This window comes from Nerophis ophidion, linkage group LG15, assembly GCF_033978795.1.
Source record: "Nerophis ophidion isolate RoL-2023_Sa linkage group LG15, RoL_Noph_v1.0, whole genome shotgun sequence".
NCBI lineage: Eukaryota > Metazoa > Chordata > Actinopteri > Syngnathiformes > Syngnathidae > Nerophis > Nerophis ophidion.
The window spans coordinates 10,005,823-10,022,565 of NC_084625.1; the positions used below are offsets into that span (position 1 = coordinate 10,005,823).

The following is a 16,743-nucleotide window of genomic DNA, read 5'->3' on the forward strand; positions in this document are numbered from 1 at the left end:
AATATTTTTATAATTATAAATTTTTAAATGTTATTTAAAATACTCACTACTACTACTACTACTACCCCACTACTAATACTATAATACAAAAATCTATAATTATATATTTTTCAAATAATAAAAAAAATATATAACTACTACACCCACCAATACTATAATAATAATAAATATATAATGAGATATTTAGGAAAATATAAACTTATATTTATTATATACTTTTTTTAAAATTGTGTAATTATATAATTTTGAATGAAAAAATCATTTTTGTAATAATCCCACTAATAATACTATAATAAAAATGTACAAATAATATATTTTTATTTCAAATGTTGTTACAAATACTTACTTCTACTACTACCCCACCACTAATACTATAATAATAAATATGAGATATTTAAAAAAAATAAAATACTTATTTTTATTATATAATTGATTTGAAATTATATAATTTGGAAAGAAGAAAAATACTATAATAATCCCACTAATAACACAATAATAAAAATTCGAAAATGATATATTTTTATTTCAAATGTTATTACAAATACTTACTTCTACTACTACTACTACTACTACTACCCCACACTTTTAGTAATATAATAATCACTCCAAAATTGGATATAAAAAAACTTACTACTACTACTACCCTATCAATAATACTATAATTATAATTTCGGTAATTATAAATGTTATCAATCAATCAATCAATGTTTACTTATATAGCCCTAAATCACTAGTGTCTCAAATAATAAGAATACATACTACCCCACCAATAATACTATAATATTAATTATATATTTTTTGAATAATAAAAATAGTTACTCCAACTACCCCACGAATATTATTATATTACAGCTATAATTATATATTGTTAAATAATACAAATTACTACTACTACCCCCACCAATACTAATATACTTGGATATTTAAAAAAAATACTTAGTACTACTACTACTATTCCAACCAATAATACTTTAATAATAATTATATATTTTTTTAAATAATAATAATAAAAAATACTTACTACTACTACTACCCCCACCAATAATACTTTAATAATAATCATATATTTTTTGAATAATAACAATACTACTACTACTATTACTACCCCCACCAATAATACTTTAATGAAAATTACACATTTTTAAAAATAATAATACAAAATACTTACTACTACTACACCAACCAATAATACTTAAATAATAATTATATATTTTTTGAATAATAACTAATACGTCTTACTACTATTCGCACCAATAATACTTTTATAATAATTATATATTTTTAATAATAATAACAATACTTACTACTACTATTACTACCCCAACAAAAATACTTTAATAATAATTAAATATGTTTTAAGTAGTAATACAAATACTTACTACTACCCCAACCAATACTGAATATAATATTATAAATAGATATTTAAAAAAAATACTTAGTACTACTACTACCCCAACAATAATACTTTAACAATAATTATATATTTTTTTTTAAACAAGAACTAAAAATACTTACTACTACTATCCCACCAATAATACTTTAACAATAATTAAAACATATTTTTTAAATAAGAATTAAAAATACTTACTACTACTACCCCCACCAATAATACTTTAATAATAATTACACAGTTTTTTAATAATAATAAAAAATACTTACTACTACTACACCAACCAATAATACTTAAATAATAATTATATATTTTTTGAATAATAACAAATACTTCTTACTACTATTCGCACCAATAATACTTTTATAATAATTAGATTTTTTATAATAATAATACTTACTACTACTATTATTACCCCAACAATAATACTTTAATAATAATTAAATATGTTTTAAGTAGTAATACAAATACTTACTTACTACTATTACCCCAACCAATACTAATATAATATTATAAATAAATATTTAAAAAAATACTTAGTACTACTACTACCCCCACCAATAATACTTTAACAATAATTATATATATTTTTTAAATAAGAATTAAAAATACTTACTCCTACCCCACCAATAATACTTTAACAATAATTAAAATATATTTTTTAAATAAGAATTAAAAATACTTACTACCCCCCACCAATAATACTTTAATAATAATTACACAGTTTTTTAATAATAATAAAAAATACTTACTACTACTACACCAACCAATAATACTTAAATAATAATTATATATTTTTTGAATAATAACAAATACTTCTTACTACTATTCGCACCAATAATACTTTTATAATAATTATATTTTTAATAATAATACTTACTACTACTATTACTACCCCAACAAAAATACTTTAATAATAATCAAATATGTTTTAAGTAGTAATACAAATACTTACTCCTACCCCACCAATAATACTTTAACAATAATTAAAATATATTTTTTAAATAAGAATTAAAAATACTTACTACTACTACCCCCCACCAATAATACTTTAATAATAATTACACAGTTTTTTAAAATAATAATAAAAAATACTTAGTACTACTACACCAACCAATAATACTTAAATAATAATTATGTATTTTTTGAATAATAACAAATACTTCTTACTACTATTCGCACCAATAATACTTTTATAATAATTATATTTTTTAATAATAATAACAATACTTACTACTACTATTACTACCCCAACAAAAATACTTTAATAATAATTAAATATGTTTTAAGTAGTAATACAAATACTTATTACTACTACCCCAACCAATACTAATATATTATAGATATTTAAAAAAAATACTTAGTACTACTACTACCCCCACCAATAATACTTTAATAATAATTACAATTTTTTAAAATAATAATAAAAAATACTACTACTACACCAACCAATAATACTTAAATAATAATTATATATTTTTTGAATAATTATAACAAATACTTCTTTCTACTATTCGCACCAATAATACTTTTATAATAATTATATTTTTTTAATAATAATAACAATACTTACTACTACAATTACCACCCCAACAATAATACTTTGATAATAATTAAATATGTTTTAAGTAGTAATACAAATACTTACTACTACTACTATCCCAACCAATACTAATATAATATTATAAATAGATATTTAAAAAAATACTTAGTACTACTACTACCCCCAACAATAATACTTTAACAATTATTAAAATATATTTTTTAAATAAGAATTAAAAATACTTAATACTACTACCCCCCACCGATAATACTCTAATAATAATTACACAGTTTTTTTTAATCATAATAAAAAATACTTACTACTACTACACCAACCATCCATCCATCCATCCATTTTCTACCGCTTATTCCCTTTCGGGGTCGCGGGGGTGCTGGCGCCTATCTCAGCTACAATCGGGCGGAAGGCAAGGTACACCCTGGACAAGTCGCCACCTCACATAGATACTACACCAACCAATAATACTTAAATGATAATTATATATTTTTTGAATAATAACAAATACTTCTTACTACTATTCGCACCAATAATACTTTTATAATAATTATATTTTTTAATAATAATAATACTTACTACTACTATTATTATCCAAAAATAATACTTTAATAATAATTAAATATGTTTTAAGTAGTAATACAAATACTTATTACTACTACCCCAACCAATACTAATATAATATTATAGATATTTAGAAAAAATACTTAGTACTACTACTACCCCCAACAATAATACTTTAACAATAATTACACATTTTTTAAATAATACAAAATCCCTACTACTACTACTACACCAACCAATAATACTTAAATAATAATTATATATTTTTTGAATAATAATAACAAATACTCTTACTACTATTCGCACCAATAATACTTTTATAATAATTATATATTTTTAATAATAATAACAATACTTACTACTACTAATACTACCTCCAACAATAATACTTTAATAATATTTAAATATGTTTTAAGTAGTAATACAAATACTTACTTACTACTACTACCCCCACCAATAATACATTAATAATAATTACAATTTTTTAAATAATAATAAATAATACTTACTACTACTACTATTACTACACCAACCAAATATACTTAATAATTATATATTTTTTGAATAATAATAACAAATACTTCTTACTATTTGCACCAATAATACTTTGATAATTATATTGTTTTAATAATAATAATACTTACTACTACTATTACTACCCCCACCAATAATACTTTAATAATAATTAAATACATTTTGAAAAATAATAAAAATACTTACTACTACTACTACTACCCCAGAAATAATATATCTATAATTAGATATTAAAAAAAATACTTGGTACTACTACTACTACCCCTACTAATTATACTATAACAATGATTATATAATTATATGCTTTTTTTAATAATAATAATAAAAACTGTCTTCTACTTTAGCTATACAGTAGTACTTCCACCGATATTTTGACTGCTCTACTTCCTATCTTACCATATTATTTCCTCTATAATGATACAAGTTTTAAATAATATATATAAAATATTTCTGCTGATAAATCTATGATAGTGTACTTCTACTACTTCGACAAAAAATGCTATTATTTTAATATGTACATAAATATGTATACTACTACTTTAATACTACAATATATTACAATTGTATTACATGTATTAACAGTAAAAAAATACTTTAATATAATAAATGCTTTCATAACGCCATGCTGTGAGTGTGAGTTGTTCATTTTAAAGGTGGCCTTTGACCAAAGGGCCACAGGTTCGAGTCCCCCGGTTATTAAAAAAAACAACAAAAAAACCACGTGATGTCCATAAATATTTGGTGTGTACCTAATATTTTGCTGAGGTCGGTGTTCTCCAAGTCGGGGTTGAGCTGCGCCAGCCGTCTGCGTTCCTCCTTGGTCCAGATGATGAAGGCGTTGAGGGGCCTGCGGACCCTCTGCGGCGCCGGGGGGCCACACTTGGCCGGGGGGCTCATGGTGCAGCTGGAGTCCGACGACGTGACGGACTGCGGGCTGCAAGGTTCCGGGCTAAGCGGGCGTGCGTGGGGGGCCTGCGGGGTCGTCGGCGTGGAACATCGCGGTGCGGGGGTCGTGCAGGCGGTACAGCATGTTGGCTCTTGCGAGGATCTTCTTCTTGTTGTTGTTGTTGTTGTTTGTTTTTAGGGGAGTGGGGTGGGTGGGGGGGGTCGCTGTCACCAGTGCCGCGGCTGCGACGGATTTATTTGGGGGCTGCACCAATAGGAGGCAGGGAGGAGTGGACTTAAGGTGTGAATCCCAGGTGGACCCCCACCCACCTCACCAAACTTCACCTGAGACGCTCTGGTCGTGCTTTTAGTGACGTCATCCATGTGAAAAGTTGTTTACTGATACTGATGGCGGTTTATCCTCTTGTTTTGCCACATCCACGACATAGGGTTTCTCAGTTATGGCACGTCGCCCGGAAGTGTTTACAGTATGTTCCACCTCCTCCATAACCATACCAGAATAATATTTTTTAAATGATATTTATTCCCCTCCTGACACATTTTGTCACTTTATAATTCATAATAATCAAATATTTTCCTACTGGAGTGTGATGGAATCCAATCAATAGGTCCTGACAGTATTGGTGGGTGCACATCAAAGTTTAGAGATAGAGGGGGGGCGGCTTATTAGTGATTCCTAGAGCCCAAAAAAGTCTGCGGGCTATAGAGCGTTTTCCGTTCGGGCTCCAGTACTCTGGAATGCCCTCCCGGTAACAGTTCGAGATGCTACCTCAGTAGAAGCATTTAAGTCTCATGTATACTCTAGCCTTTAAATAGACCTCCTTTTTAGACCAGTTGATCTGCCGCTTCTTTTCTTTCTCCTATGTCCCCCCCCTCCCTTGTGGAGGGGGTCCGGTCCGATGACCATGGATGATGTACTGGCTGTCCAGAGTCGAGACCCAGGATGGACCGCTCATCGGGACCCAGGATGGACCGCTCGCCTGTATCGGTTGGGGACATCTCTACGCTGCTGATCCGCCTCCGCTTGGGATGGTATCCTGTGGACGGGACTCTCACTGCTGTCTTGGATCCACTTGAACTGAACTCTCGCGGCTGTGTTGGAGCCACTATGGATTGAACTTTCACAGTATCATGTTAGACCCGCTCGACATCCATTGCTTTCGGTCCCCTAGAGAGGGGGGGGGTGGGGGGGTTGCCCACATCTGAGGTCCTCTCCAAGGTTTCTCATAGTCAGCATTGTCACTGGCGTCCCACTGGGTGTGAATTCTCCCTGCCCACTGGGTGTGAGTTTTCCTTGCCCTTTTGTGGGTTTTTCCGAGGATGTTGTAGTCATAATGATTTGTGCAGTCCTTTGAGACATTTGTGATTTGGGGGCTATATAAATAAACATTGATTGAAAGGGAATAAGCGGTAGGAAATGGATGGATGGATGGATGATTGATTGATTCCCCCCCCCCACATTTTGTCACTTTAAAACTTGTATTAATCGAATATTTGCCCACAGAAGTGTGATGGAATATTGGAATCCAATCAATAGAGTATTGGTGGGTGCACATCAAAGTTTAGAGATAGAGGGTGGGTGGTTACTAATTACATTGTGACTCCCCCTCCCCCTGCTTCCACTAATCCTCTTTACTATAATATATTTTTTTTAATGATATTTATTCCCCTCCCCCCACATTTTGTCACTTTATAATTCATATTAATCGAATATTTTCCCACTGAAGTGTGATGGAATCCAATCAATAGGTCCTGACAGTATTGATTGGTGCACATCAAAGTTTAGAGATAGAGGGAGGGTGGTTACTAATTACATCGTGGCTCCATCCATCCATTTACTACCGCTTATTCCCTTCGGGGTTGCGGGCGGAGCTGGTCTCCATACCATAATATTTTTTTAATTATATTTATTCCCCCCCCCCCCCCCCCCCCCCACATTTTTTTACTTTAAAACTTGTATTAATCGTATCTTTGCCCAGAGTAAATCAATCAATCAATCAATGTTTATTTATATAGCCCTAAATCACAAGTGTCTCAAAGGGCTGCACAAGCCACAACAACGTCCGTGGATCAGTGCTCACATCAAGGCAAGGAAAAACTCACAACCCAGTGGGACGTCGATGAGAATGACTGAGAAACCTTGGAGAGGACCGCAAATGATGGGTGCACATCAAAGTTTAGAGATGGGGGCGTTGTTACTAATTACATTGTGGCCCCTCCCACCCCACGTATCCTCTGTACCATAATAATCCATCAATCCATCCATCTTCTTCGAGGTCGGGTCGCGGGGGCAGCAGCCTAAGCAGGCAAGCCCAGACTTCCCTCTCCCCAGCCACTTCGTCCCGCTCCTCCCGGGGGATCCGAAGGCGTTTCCAGGCCAGCCGGGAGACGTAGTCTTCCCAACGTGTCCTGGGTCTTCCCCGTAGCCTCCTACCGGTTGGGCGTGCCCTAAACACCTCCCTAGGGAGGCGTTCGGGTGGTATCCTGACCAGATGCCCAAACCACCTCATCGGACTCCCATAATAATATTTTTTAATTATATTTACTCCCCTCGACCCACATTTTGCCACTTTATAATTCATATTAATCGAATATTTGCCCACTGAAGTGTGATGGAATCCAATCAATAGGTCCTGATAGTATTTGTGGGTGCACATCAAAGTTTAGAGATAGAGGGGGGGTGGTTACTAATTACATTGTGATTCCCACCACCTTATCCTCCAGACCATAATAATATATATTTTGAATTATATTTATTCCCCTCACCCCACATTTTGTCACTTATAACTCATATTAATCAAGTCTTTGCCCACAGAAGTGTGATGGAATATTGGAATCCAATCAATAAAATATTGATAGGTGCACATTAAAGTTTAGAGATGGAGGGGGGGGTGGTTACTAATTATATTGGGGCTCCCAACCCCACATTTATCCTTCATAATCTAATAATATATATTTTTAATGATATGTATTCCCCTCCCACCACATTTTGTCACTTTAACACTCGTATTAATCAAATCTTTGCCCACTGAAGTGTGATGGAATCCAATCAATAGGTCCTGACAGTATTGGTGGGTGCAGATCAAAGTTTAGAGATAGAGGGGGGGGTGGTTACTAATTATATTGTGACTCCCTCTGCTCCCGCTTCCACTTATTCTCTATTCCATAATGTTTTTCAAATGCTATTTATTCCCCTTCCGCCACATTTTGTCACCCTATAATTCAAATTAATCGAATATTTGCCCACTGGAGTGTGATGGAATCCAATCAACAGGTCCTGACAGTATTGGCGGGTGCACATCAAAGTTCAGAGATAGAGGGGGGGGTGTTTACTAATTACATTGTGGCTCTCCATAACATTAGATGATGTTTATTGCCCTCCCCCCAATTTTGTCACTTTGTAACTCATATTAATCTAATATTTGCCTACAGAAGTGTGATGGAATATTGGATTCCAATCAATAGAGTATTGGTGGGTGCACATCAAAGTTTAGAAATGGGGGGGGGGGTTACTAATTACATGTGCCCCCCCTACACACACACACACACACACACATCTTCCATACGAGAGTAATACATATTTTAATGATATTTATACCCCCCCCACCAATTGTGCAACTTTACAACTCGTATTAATCAAATCTTTGCCCACTGAAATGTGATGGAATCCAAACATAATTTTAGAGATAGAGGAGAGGTGGTTACTAATTAAATAGCGGCTCTCCATATCATAATTGTGATGCGGGTTCGTTCGCTCGAATGTGCTGTCGGATATGGACACAGCGTGAAGGTAAGAAATTATGATTTATTTATACTAAAGAACAAACTAAGAACAAAAACACTTGCACAAGGCACTACAGATAAAACAAACAACTAGCATGGGAGCTAGAAAGAACGAAAAGTGCTAGCATTTGAGCTAGGGACAAGCAACGGAATAGCGTGGAAGCTAATAAGTACAAAAAGTATTTTACCACAAGCGGTTGTCAGCGACGTCACCTGTTGCATCGGATACAAACAAGACTGCGAGAGCGAGTAACGAAAAGGCAGGCTTAAATACGGATAGTAATTAGGAGGCAGGTGAACGTCAAAAACAAAGACAGGTGACACAAATGCGTAGTTATGACAACAGAACAAAACAAGAAGTGCCACTAGGACTACGGCAGACAAACGCTAACCAGATGTGATATAAACAGAACCAAAACCAGAATATGACATGATCCAAGTAGCGGATCATGACAATAATTTTTTTAAATGATATTTATTCCCCTCCCCCCACATTTTGTCACTTAAACACTCTTATTAATCGAATCTTTGCCCACTGAAGTGTGATGGGATATTGGAATCCAATCAATAGAGTATTGGTGGGTGCACATCAAAGTTTACAGATGGAGGGGGGGTGGTTACTAATTACATTGTGGCTCTCCATACCATAATAACATTTTTTAAATGATATTTATTCCCCTTCTCCCCACATTTTGTCACTTTAACACTCTTATTAATCATATCTTTGCCCACTGGAGTGTGATTGGAATCCAATCAATAGGTCCTGACAGTATTGGTGGGTGCACATCAAAGTTTTCGAGATAGAGGGGGGGTGGTTACTAATCACATTGTGGCTCTCCATACCATAATAATTTTAATGATATTTATTCCCCTCCCCCCACATTTTGTCACTTAAACACTCTTATTAATCGAATCTTTGCCCACTGAAGTGTGATGGGATATTGGAATCCAATCAATAGAGTATTGGTGGGTGCACATCAAAGTTTACAGATGGAGGGGGGGTGGTTACTAATTACATTGTGGCTCTCCATACCATAATAACATTTTTTAAATGATATTTATTCCCCTTCTCCCCACATTTTGTCACTTTAACACTCTTATTAATCATATCTTTGCCCACTGGAGTGTGATTGGAATCCAATCAATAGGTCCTGACAGTATTGGTGGGTGCACATCAAAGTTTTCGAGATAGAGGGGGGGTGGTTACTAATCACATTGTGGCTCTCCATACCATAATAATTTTAATGATATTTATTCCCCTCCCCCCACATTTTGTCACTTAAACACTCTTATTAATCGAATCTTTGCCCACTGGAGTGTGATTGGAATCCAATCAATAGGTCCTGACAGTATTGGTGGGTGCACATCAAAGTTTTAGAGATAGAGGGGGGGTGGTTGGTAATCACATTGTGGCTCTTCATACCATAATAATATTTTTTTAATGATATTTATTCCCCTCCCCCCACATTTTGTCACTTAGACACTCTTATAATCGAATCTTTGCCCACTGGAGTGTGATGGAATCCAATCAATAGGTCCTGACAGTATTGGTGGGTGCACATCAAAGTTTTAGAGATAGAAGGGGGGTGGTTACTAATTACATTGTGGCTCTCCATACCATAATAACATTTCTTAAATGATATTTATTCCCCTTCCCCCCACATTTTGTCACTTTAACACTCTTATTAATCGAATCTTTGCCCACTGGAGTGTGATGGAATCCAACCAATAGGTCCTGACAGTATTGGTGGGTGCACATCAAAGTTTTAGAGATAGAGGGGGGGTGGTTACTAATCACATTGTGGCTCTCCATATTTTTTTAATGATATTTATTCCCTTCGCCCCACATTTTGTCACTTTAACACTCTTATTAATCATATCTTTGCCCACTGGAGTGTGATTACCATGAATTGATTAACGTCGACCCCGACTTAAACAAGTTGAAAAACTTATTCGGGTGTTACCATTTAGTGGTCAATTGTACGGAATATGTACTGTACTGTGCAATCTACTAATAAAAGTATCAATCAATCAATCAATCAATTGGAATCCAATCAATAGGTCCTGACAGTATTGGTGGGTGCACATCAAAGTTTTAGAGATAGAGGGGGAGTGGTTACTAATCACATTGTGGCTCTCCATACCATAATATTTTTTAAATGATATTTATTCCCCTCCCCCCACATTTTGTCACTTTAACACTCTTTTTAATCGAATCTTTGCCCACTGAAGTGTGATGGAATATTGAAATCCAATCAATGGAGTATTGATGGGTGCACATCAAAGTTTAGAGATGGAGGGGGGGTGGTTACTAATTACATTGTGGCTCTCCATACCATAATAACATTTCTTAAATGATATTTATTCCCCTTCCCCCCACATGTTGTCACTTTAACACTTATTAATCATATCTTTGCCCACTGGAGTGTGATTGGAATCCAATCAATAGGTCCTGACAGTATTGGTGGGTGCACATCAAAGTTTTCGAGATAGAGGGGGAGTGGTTACTAATCACATTGTGGCTCTCCATACCATAATAATATTTTTTAAATTATATTTATTCCCCTCCCTCCACATTTTGTCACTTTAACACTCTTATTAATCGAATCTTTGCCTGCTGGAGTGTGATGGAATCCAACCAATAGGTCCTGACAGTATTGGTGGGTGCACATCAAAGTTTTCGAGAGGGAGGGGGGGTGGGTAGTGGGTTACTAATTACATTGTGCCCCACCTCCCCCCGCCCTCCCCACTTATCGGCCATCCACTGTCCCTATCAAAGTACATTTTCAACATGATCAAGGCGCGTTTATTGCGCGCAAATATTTGCGCTGATAGTTGTGCACAAAGGGGGCGTGCTGATGAATTCATTGGGGTGGATGTGGGGGTGTGGGGGCGCGCATGCGTGCAGCATCAACACAAAAGGTGCACGGACGCTTCAGAAGACTCGCAGAAACTGCACATCATGTGACTCCGGCATGCATTCGTGCACTAAATGGTGCGTTCAGGTGCATTAAGGAACACAAGGAAGGTGGCAATAAAGACGTGTATTATGTTGGCATGTGTATTATGCGGGTCTGCCGCCTGCGTGGGGAGTTCAGACCCAAATACACAACAAGTCCGTCCGGCACGCATGCAAGGTGAAGTCCTCAAACGCAGATAAGGTTTTGGACTTTGCACGTCAATGCGGGTCTTAATGGAGCCTCTTGATGTGCTCAAGTCGCTGCAGCTCTGATCAAAGAACATTAGAAAAGTGCAGAAGACGCCATGGTGGCGTGCGTGTTTCTGCAGGCAGGTCGCTGCCAGGTGGGGGCAGTGGAAGGGGGCGTGTCCGTGTGCGTGCGCGCGCGCGTGTGTGTGTGTGTGTGTGTGTGCTGTCATGGGATTGAGAATCCACATCCGCGGTGTGGAATTCCTCGCACTCTGCGATGTGCTGTGAAAAACACTAATAGATTGAATCAATGAAGTCCTCCGCACAGCAGGAATACAATAACGTTTAGTTTCGGCTCACATGCGGGGGCCCCACTGTTTGATTCCTTTTTTTATATATTTATTTTTAAATACATTTTGATTGGAGTTGGTATTTAAATATTGCTCATAAATAATGTTATTTTTTTATTTGATTATATTTATTTCGATTTTATTTTTATTGTTGTTTTTTTTAAATGTTTAAATGTAGTTTTTAGTGTTCAAATAATACTGATAACAATTATTTTTTAATTGCTATCAATTAAAAGAGGATAATAATATTCTTTTTTTTAATCCGCACATTTGCGCTGTAATTTGACCCCCTTAACATGCTTCAAAACTCACCAAATTTTACACACACATCGGTATGGCAAACCTTTCCATCTAATAAAAAAAAAAAAAAAAAAATCAAAATTGAGCTTTAGCGCCCCCTAGGAAAAAACACGGACAAATCTGCTTGTAACTTCCGTTAGGAATGTCGTACAGACATGAACCAAAATCCTCTATGTAGGTCCAACATAGACCTAGATTTCATAAATTGACTTCCTCCGGCAAAAACAGGAAGTTGGCAAAAACCCTTTCAAAACAAAATGTTCCTAAAAAAAATGGCCTTTTTGCCTCTTTGAGATGTAATTTCAAAATTCACCAAACTAGACACACACATCAGCACTGGTAAAAAATTGCGATCTAATAAAAACGAATCTCAAAACCCTAAAACTCAAAATTGCGCTCTAGCGCCCCCTAGGAATAAAACACAGAAAAAACTGCTCCTAGGAAGAAAACACAGACAAAACTGATTGTAACCTCCGGTAAGAATGTCGGAGTGAAATGAAATAAAAACCTACATTTTAATAATTGACATCCTTTAGCAAAAATCAACAGGAAGTTGGCAAAAACCCCTTCAAAACAAAATGTTCCTAAAAAATGTCATTTTTGCCTCTTTGAGCTGTAATTTCAAAATTCACCAAACTAGACACACACATCAGGACTGGCAAAAATTGCGATCTAATAAAAATAAAACTCAAAACTCAAAATTGCGCTAGGAATAAAACACAGAAAAAACTGCTCCTAGGAAGAAAACACAGACAAAACTGATTGTAACCTCCGGTAAGAATGTCGGAGTGAAATGAAACGAAAACCTATATGTAGGTCTCACTTAGACCTACATTTTAATAATTGACATCCTTCACCAAAAATCAACAGGAAGTTGGCAAAAACCCCTTCAAAACAAAATTTTCCCCAAAAAATTTCATTTTTGCCTCTTTGAGCTGTAATTTCAAAATTCACCAAACTAGACACACACATCAGCACTGGCAAAAATTGCGATCTAATAAAAACTAATCTCAAAACCCCAAAACTCAAAATTGCGCTCTAGCGCCCCCTAGGAATAAAACACAGAAAAAACTGCTCCTAGGAAGAAAATACAGACAAAACTGATTGTAACCTCCGGTAAGAATGTCGGAGTGAAATGAAATAAAAACCTACATTTTAATAATTGACATCCTTTAGCAAAAATCAACAGGAAGTTTGCAAAAACCCCTTCAAAACAAAATGTTCCTAAAAAATGTCATTTTTGCCTCTTTGAGCTGTAATTTCAAAATTCACCAAACTAGACACACACATCAGCACTGGCAAAAATTGCGATCGAATAAAAACAAATCTCAAAACCCCAAAAACTGCGCTCTAGCGCCCCCTAGGAAGAAAACACGGACACAACTGATTGTAACCTCTGGTAAGAATGTCGGAGTGAAATGAAACAAAAACCTATATATAGGTCTCACTTAGACCTACATTTTAATAATTGACATCCTTCACCAAAAATCAACAGGAAGTTGGCAAAAACCCCTTCAAAACAAAATTTTCCCGAAAAAATGTCATTTATGCCTCTTTGAGCTGTAATTTCAAAATTCACCAAACTAGACACACACATCAGGACTGGCAAAAATTGCGATCTAATAAAAACAAAACTCAAAACTCAAAATTGCGCTAGGAATAAAACACAGAAAAAACTGCTCCTAGGAAGAAAACACAGACAAAACTGATTGTAACCTCTGGTAAGAATGTCGGATTGAAATGAAACAAAAAACTATATGTAGGTCTCACTTAGGCCTCGATTTCATAAACTGACTTCCTTCAGCAAAAACAGGAAGTTGGCAAAAACCCCTTCAAAACAAAATTTTCCTAAAAAAATTTAATTTTTGCCTCTTCGAGCTGTAATTTCAAAATTCACCAAACTAGACACATACATCAGCACTGGCAAAAATTGCGATCTAATAAAAACGAAACTCAAAACCCCAAAACTCAAAATTGCACTAGGAATAAAACACAGAAAAAACTGCTCCTAGGAAGAAAACACAGACAAAACTGATTGTAACCTCCGCTAAGTATGTCGGAGTGAAATGAAACAAAAACCTATATTAGGTCTCACTTAGACCTACATTTTAATAATTGACATCCTTCACCAAAAAATCAACAGGAAGTTGGCAAAAACCCCTTCAAAACAAAATTTTCAAAAAAAAAGTCATTTTTGCCTCTTTGAGCTGTAATTTCAAAATTCACCAAACTAGACACACACATCAGGACTGGCAAAAATTGCGATCTAATAAAAACGAATCTCAAAACCCCAAAACTCAAAATTGCGCTCTAGCGCCCCCTAGGAATAAAACACAGAAAAAACTGCTCCTAGGAAGAAAATACAGACAAAACTGATTGTAACCTCCGGTAAGAATGTCGGAGTGAAATGAAATAAAAACCTACATTTTAATAATTGACATCCTTTAGCAAAAATCAACAGGAAGTTGGCAAAAACCCCTTCAAAACAAAATGTTCCTAAAAAATGTCATTTTTGCCTCTTTGAGCTGTAATTTCAAAATTCACCAAACTAGACACACATATCAGGACTGGCAAAAATTGCGATCGAATAAAAACAAATCTCAAAACCCCAAAAACTGCGCTCTAGCGCCCCCTAGGAAGAAAACACGGACAAAACTGATTGTAACCTCTGGTAAGAATGTCGGAGTGAAATGAAACAAAAACCTATATATAGGTCTCACTTAGACCTACATTTTAATAATTGACATCCTTCACCAAAAATCAACAGGAAGTTGGCAAAAACCCCCTCAAAACAAAATTTTCACGAAAAAATGTCATTTATGCCTCTTTGAGCTGTAATTTCAAAATTCACCAAACTAGACACACACATCAGGACTGGCAAAAATTGCGATCTAATAAAAACGAATCTCAAAACCCCAAAACTCAAAATTGCGCTCTAGCGCCCCCTAGGAATAAAACACAGAAAAAACTGCTCCTAGGAAGAAAATACAGACAAAACTGATTGTAACCTCCGGTAAGAATGTCGGAGTGAAATGAAATAAAAACCTACATTTTAATAATTGACATCCTTTAGCAAAAATCAACAGGAAGTTGGCAAAAACCCCTTCAAAACAAAATGTTCCTAAAAAATGTCATTTTTGCCTCTTTGAGCTGTAATTTCAAAATTCACCAAACTAGACACACATATCAGGACTGGCAAAAATTGCGATCGAATAAAAACAAATCTCAAAACCCCAAAAACTGCGCTCTAGCGCCCCCTAGGAAGAAAACACGGACAAAACTGATTGTAACCTCTGGTAAGAATGTCGGAGTGAAATGAAACAAAAACCTATATATAGGTCTCACTTAGACCTACATTTTAATAATTGACATCCTTCACCAAAAATCAACAGGAAGTTGGCAAAAACCCCCTCAAAACAAAATTTTCACGAAAAAATGTCATTTATGCCTCTTTGAGCTGTAATTTCAAAATTCACCAAACTAGACACACACATCAGGACTGGCAAAAATTGCGATCTAATAAAAATAAAACTCAAAACTCAAAATTGCGCTAGGAATAAAACACAGAAAAAACTGCTCCTAGGAAGAAAACACAGACAAAACTGAGTGTAACCTCCGGTAAGAATGTCGGAGTGAAATGAAAAAATAAAACTATATGTAGGTCTCACTTAGACCTACATTTTAATAATTGACATCCTTTAGCAAAAATCAACAGGAAGTTGGCAAAAACCCCTTCAAAACAAAATGTTCCTAAAAAAATGTACTTTTTGCCTCTTTGAGCTGTAATTTCAAAATTCACCAAACTAGACACACACATCAGGACTGGCAAAAATTGCGATCTAATAAAAACAAAACTCAAAACCCCAAAACTCAAAATTGCGCCCTAGCGCCCCCTAGGAAGAAAACACAGACAAAACTAATTGTAACCTCCGGTAGGAATGTCGGAGTGAAATGAAACAAAAACCTATATGTGGGTCTCACTTAGACCTAGATTTCATAAACTGACTTACTTAAGCAAAAAGAGGAAGTTGGCAAAACCCCTTCAAAACTAAATTTTCCTAAAAAATGTCATTTTTGCCTCTTTGAGCTGTAATTTCAAAATTCACCAAATTTGACACATACATCAGCACTGGCAAAAATTGCGATCTAATAAAAACCTAACTCAAAACCCCAAAACTCAAAATTGCACTAGGAATAAAACACAGAAAAAACT

General features: G+C 35.1%; 1 protein-coding gene across 1 annotated transcript in view; it reads right to left on the reverse strand.

Annotated features, from left to right (window-relative positions):
• Positions 1-5,312, reverse strand: part of sox32 (SRY-box transcription factor 32) — an 11,832-nt gene extending 6,520 nt beyond the window's left edge. The window contains exons 1-2 of the mRNA XM_061922493.1: positions 5,259-5,312; positions 4,793-5,015 (exon numbers count right to left, since the gene is read on the reverse strand). Of these exons, the coding sequence (XP_061778477.1) occupies positions 4,793-5,015; positions 5,259-5,312 (277 nt within the window). The remainder of the gene's footprint in view (positions 1-4,792; positions 5,016-5,258) is intronic.
• Between the last annotated feature and the right edge of the window lie 11,431 nt (positions 5,313-16,743).